This window comes from Rutidosis leptorrhynchoides, chromosome 10 (assembly GCF_046630445.1).
Source record: "Rutidosis leptorrhynchoides isolate AG116_Rl617_1_P2 chromosome 10, CSIRO_AGI_Rlap_v1, whole genome shotgun sequence".
Classification (NCBI taxonomy): Eukaryota; Viridiplantae; Streptophyta; class Magnoliopsida; order Asterales; family Asteraceae; genus Rutidosis; species Rutidosis leptorrhynchoides.
Window position 1 is genome coordinate 100,848,057 of NC_092342.1, and position 5,843 is coordinate 100,853,899.

Genomic DNA, 5,843 nt, shown 5'->3' on the forward strand with positions numbered 1-5,843 from the left:
AACTCCTTCTTCTGTTTTGAAAGGAAAGACACCATATGAGATTGTTTATGGAAAGCCTCCTTCCTTAAATCAAGTCAGGGTATTTGGATGCTTGTGTTTTGCTACTAAACTAAATGTTCATGATAAATTTGGGTCTAAATCTGATAAATGTATTCTTATTGGGTATTCAAATACTCAAAAGGGTTACAAACTTTACAATCTTGATACAAAGATGATTTTAATCTCAAGGGATGTTAAGTTTTATGAACATATTTTTCCTTTTAAAATGAAATCAACTTGTGATGATTCTTCTTCATTTAAAGAATCTGATTATATTAACTTCTTTGATACAGATTTTCAGAGTGAACCTGGTGCACCTTCTCAAGATCTCAATGATGACAATCATTCTGATCATGGTGAAGGTAGAGGTAGACCTACATGGAGTAGTCAAAATCCTGACACTTCCAAACATACAGATACTAGTTACAAAGAAACTGATAATGTCACAGATACTAGTAATGTGTCAGGATTTGATGTTCATGTAGGTGAAACCACAACAACACCAATGATGGACCCTCCTGAAAATCCAACTAATAATTCTGAGGGTAATAGTGTTCAAGTACCACTTAACACTAATTTGAGAAGGTCTACTAGGGAATCTGTTTTACCTAAAAGATTGGAAGACTATCAACTAACTGGAAAAGTTAAATATGGCCTAGAAAGATATCTTAATTGTGCAAAATTAACGATAAAAATCTTTGTTTTACTGTTTCTTTAAACAAGAATTTTGATTCCAAGTCTTATCATGAAGCTTGTACCAATCCACATTGGAATGATGCAATGAATGCTTAAATGGAAGCTTTAAATAGAAATCAAACATGGGTTTTAACAGATCTTCCACCAAATAGAAAACCCATAGGATGCAAATGGGTTTATAAGATTAAATACAAATCTAATGGTGAGATAGAAAGGTATAAAGCTAGGCTAGTAGCAAAGGGTTATAGTCAAACTGAAGGTGTTGATTATGATGAAACCTTTTCACCTGTGGTGAAAATGGTTACTGTTAGATGTGTTTTAACTCTTGCTGTTAATAATGGGTGGTTATTATATCAGTTAGACATTAATAATGCCTTTTTATATGGTGATCTTGATGAGGAAGTCTATATGACTTTACCTCCTGGATATTTCGATAAATCTGAAACAAAAGTTTGTAAGTTAATCAAGTCTTTATATGGTCTCAAGCAGGCACCTAGAAAGTGGAATGAGAAATTATCTAATTGTTTATTTGAGAATGGTTTTGTGCAATCAAAGAATGATTTTTCAATGTTTATTAAAAATAAAGGAGATATTTTTTTTGTTATTTTACTTGTTTATGTGGATGATATTGTATTAACTGAGAATAATATTGATGAGGTTAATTGTCTTAAAAAAATTTGAAGTACTAAATTCATGATTAAAGATTTAGGGTTACTAAAATATTTCCTAGGAATTGAAGTAAATAACATTGATGAAGGGTTGAATTTATCTCAAAGGAAATACTATCTAGAATTAATTAATGAATTTGGTTTACTTGCTTCAAAACCTGCTAATACACCCATTGATGTTAATGTGTCTGCTTATAAAGGTCAAAATGAGAATATCATCAAAAATATGAAAATTTATCAGAAGCTTGTTGGAAAATTAATTTATATAACTGTAACTAGACCTGGTATTAGTTATGTTGTACATGTCTTAAGTCAATTTATGCATGCTCCTACTGAATCTCATTTGAAACTAGCTTTTAGAGTTTTGAAATATCTTAAAGGAAGTCCAGGTAAGGGAATCTGTATCAACAAAGGTATGAATAATTTTTCTTTTACTGCTTATCTAGATTCAGATTGGGGTAAGAATTTATTGGCTAGAAAGTCAATTTCTGGTTTTTGCATATTTCTGGGAGATACATTAATCTCTTGGAAAAGAAAAAAGTAGTCCACTGTCTCTAGATCCTCTGCAGAAGCAGAGTATAGAGCAATGGCTGCTACAACATGTGAGTTGGTTTGGGTTTTAAAAGTTTTAAGTGAGTTAAAAGTTGAAAACTTGATTCCTATAAAACTTTTATGTGACAATTCACCTGCAATACAAATATCTGCCAATCTTGTTCTACATGAAAGAACAAAACACTTTGAAATAGATTGGCATTATGTAAGAGAAAAGGTTTCAAGTGGTTTGATTAAAGTTGAAAAAATTGACTCACAATTAAATACAGCTGACATACAGCTCAACATAGTTTATTTTGTGAAAATATTCAATTAAAAGATGTGCTTACAAAACAGATTAAGGGGAAGTGTTAAAAAGGGTTGTTATTTTTATCAATCTGTTTTGTAACTTAGTATGGTTTGTGCAGATAAGCTGATTATGTTGATAGACTTGTTGAAGAATAGTAGATGTTGCAGTTTATGTTGAGGTTTTGGTTTTGGTTTTGGACTTAAAGATAAAGCAAATTGGGCTATTCAAGTTGAAGTATTGGATTACAGCCCACTTAAATTATTAAAAGCCCGTTTAATTTATTATGGTGTATAAAAGGCTGCTAATGTTGAGAGAAGATTTATCTGATTCATCTCATTCTTATTTTTTCTTATCGATCTGCAAACTCTCTCAAACGCTCTCTCACTATACAAAATTAGGGTTTATCTTTCTTGTTCTTGTATCCAGATTTAATAGCAATAAATCTGGATTATTATTAGAGAACTTTGGTTCTTATTTTGTTTCTGAGTGGTTGATTGTTCAAAGTTGTCTTGAACAATTTTTGTAATAGTTTGATTCAATTAAGAAGATTGGTTACTGGTGTTTTATTGATTATCTGTATATATATATATATATATATATATATATATATATATATATATATATATATATATATATATATATATATATATATATATATATATATATATATATATATAAAGTTAAACATTATTTTTATAGTTTGCGGTTGCAATGCGCATATCACAATTGTCACAAAATTTCCCATAAGACTATTTTACCATGGAGAATTTAACAATAAAACAAGACTAAATATAGTTGTTTGTATATATGTAATATCATATATATTACATATTACATGAAAAGTACAAAACAATAACTAAAAAAATACTTTTAAAGAGTTTAAGATCATTGCAGCAATACATAGTTTCTTTATATAAATAAAACATTATTTAACTAGTTTATAATTACATATGTAAATTAAGGGTTGTCAAATACCTTTTATCAAAATGTAAAGATAAAAAATACTAACAAATTACTAAAAAAGGTTACAGAAAAAAAAAATGAAAAAAAAACCTTCACCTTGTTGTATATTTGATTGATGATACGCATAATAATCTGTCTCAGAAAGAAATATTATTAACAGTATTCCAGCTAGAGTGTGCCCGGCGTGAGCCATCACGGGCAAATAACATCTTCTCGGCCTCACCTTAGTAACTTGATCAGAAGGTTACTTATGCATGCATCTGGTAGGATTCATACATGACAAAAGCTAGCTGTAACGCTACATAAAGTTCCAGCCTGAACGAATGAGCAGGTTTCCGACATTACCCAGCCGGATACAAAGACATTGAGAAGCCAAGAACCATATCATCGCATAAAAAGGCCTGCTAGATCATGAATGTCAGCCACCCGACAACCCTTACAAAAGATACCTATAAGCTGACAACAATCTTACCCGGTCATAACACTGCCGTGAAGGAACACTTGGAGTAAAATATCAGGCGAAATCTTCTAGGCTGAAAAAGGCATCCATCCATCACTACTTGGACGGATCTACCACACTCTCGGAACTATCACGTCTTCCCAGTTTAGGTGTCCTGGCCAGGCACGAGGACACAGTCTAGGAACAAGCACGTTGTCCCGGAATAATCACGTTGTCCCGGAACAAGTGTACTGCCCCGACACAAGCACATGATCCCAGAGCTAACACACAAACAAGTTGCACGCCACGTCAGCCCACGAATCTAGGAAAGTTTGTTAGGATTCGCTTGTAATTCCCCATGAAAAGGACATGTGCCACGTCAACCCTCGGGATTAGCAAAGTTTGTTAAAACCATGAAAGGGACATGTGCCATGTCACCATTCCCTCATAACACCTATAAATACACAAACAAGACCGTTCATTCACAACACTGGATGCATTAACGTTAGTCTGCCCAGAGGCGGAGACAGTAGGGGGTTTGGGGGTGTCAAGCATCCCCTAACTGTTGAAGTTTCTTTGGTACTTAAATGTGATTTAGTGGTCAAAATTTTAAGTTGTTAGATTTAATTTCTAGTTGCAGGTGGGTTTTTTTTAAGGAGGTTGGGTTTTTAAGGATTTTTTGTTGATGAGGACGACTTTTGTCATTTTTGAAATTGAGCCCCTTAACTAATCTTTTATAATCTATTTTAGCCCCTCAACTTAAGTATGTATAATTTAGATATCACTTATTAATATGGAATATAATATAATATAATATATTCATCTTGAAAATATCTTAAAAAACAAGAGTAATAAATTTAAGTTAACCACGTAATAGAGCCTCAAATAGTAACTGAAACTTACACAGTTCATTTTTCTTTGTACATTATAAAAAATTAATCTAGTTTTATTATATATAACGTTTATAATTTTTTCTAGTGATTGTCCTTAAGAATATAATCAACGTACATATGTGTATTGTACATAGCGAATGATATTAGTGTCACAGTCATTCAAATATATAATACTCCGTATATTTATGCATGAAACTCATAAGGGTTATCGCTAGAAAAAATCAACATTTATTTAACGTTTTGTCTCAAGAAAATTAAGTCACCCTCAACAATAATTCTTGGATCCGCCCCTAGGTCTGCCTAAATTAATTACGGCAACGTCTCTCCAGCTGATAATACAATTCCGATAAAGATTCCGGTCGTTATCGGAGTTAATCACTACTCTAAGATATTGACTTATTCGATTCTAATCGAATAACGTTAATCCCATCGATTGTTTTACGCCCTTGAAATCTAGATTTCAAATTGGGGTTTGCATAATTATTGGAGTTAAAACAATTCGATCCACTCTTTTTCACAAACCAAGCACTCAAATCCGAAATCTATTTAACAATTACGATTTTGGTTTGATCATTGATAATTACTTAAAAAGTTATAAAAAAGAAAAAACAAAAAAAAAAATGAAAAAAAAAATCATTCCCCTTTAGTATATTAAATAATTAAAAAAGTTATAAAAAGACAAAATATGAAAAAAAAAAAAAACATTTCACTTTTAGTAAATTATTAGATTAGATAGATTTAGATATGGCGTAGATTTTAAAATAATAATAATAATAATAATAATAATAATAATAATAATAATAATAAATTAGTTGGAAAGTTACTATCCACAATTAGTTTGTGTAACAATTTAATAATAAAATTAGTTGGAAAGTACAAGTTCACGTGGCCAAGAAGGAATTAATAATCAGTCGAATTATTATTAAATTAATACATAAACACATACATACATACATATATACATACATACATACATACATATATATATATATATATATATATATGGTCATCATCAATAGGAAACACTTTTTTGGAGGGAAGTAATTTTTTTTGTTTTTTGTTTTGATTTTTTTTTCAAACATTAAGATCACATGAAAATATGAACATTTAAAAAAGACACTTTGTGACGAATATTATTATTTTGAGAAATCGCTCGAAGAAATAAATGATAACATTCATCTTGTGTGAAGTGTTTTTTTTCGAAATTTAGCTCGATTTAGAGTTTAGGGTTTAGTCCATAAACTCAAAATCCAAAATCCAAAATCCTAAACTCTAAATTGTTCGTGTTAAGAATTGAATCTAAA

The 5,843-nt window shown here is 30.5% G+C and overlaps 1 protein-coding gene across 1 annotated transcript; it reads left to right on the forward strand.

The window, feature by feature from the left end:
* Positions 1 to 1,428: 1,428 nt before the first annotated feature.
* LOC139870488 (uncharacterized mitochondrial protein AtMg00810-like) lies at positions 1,429 to 1,947 on the forward strand. The gene has a single exon (XM_071858285.1). It carries the CDS (start codon positions 1,429 to 1,431, stop codon positions 1,945 to 1,947), a length of 519 nt encoding a protein of 172 aa, XP_071714386.1.
* The last annotated feature ends 3,896 nt before the right edge of the window (positions 1,948 to 5,843 follow it).

Bases quoted from the DNA above. Each gene is read 5' to 3' on its own strand.
- LOC139870488 (XM_071858285.1), top strand. From the start codon at position 1,429: ATGATTAAAGATTTAGGGTTACTAAAATATTTCCTAGGAATTGAAGTA.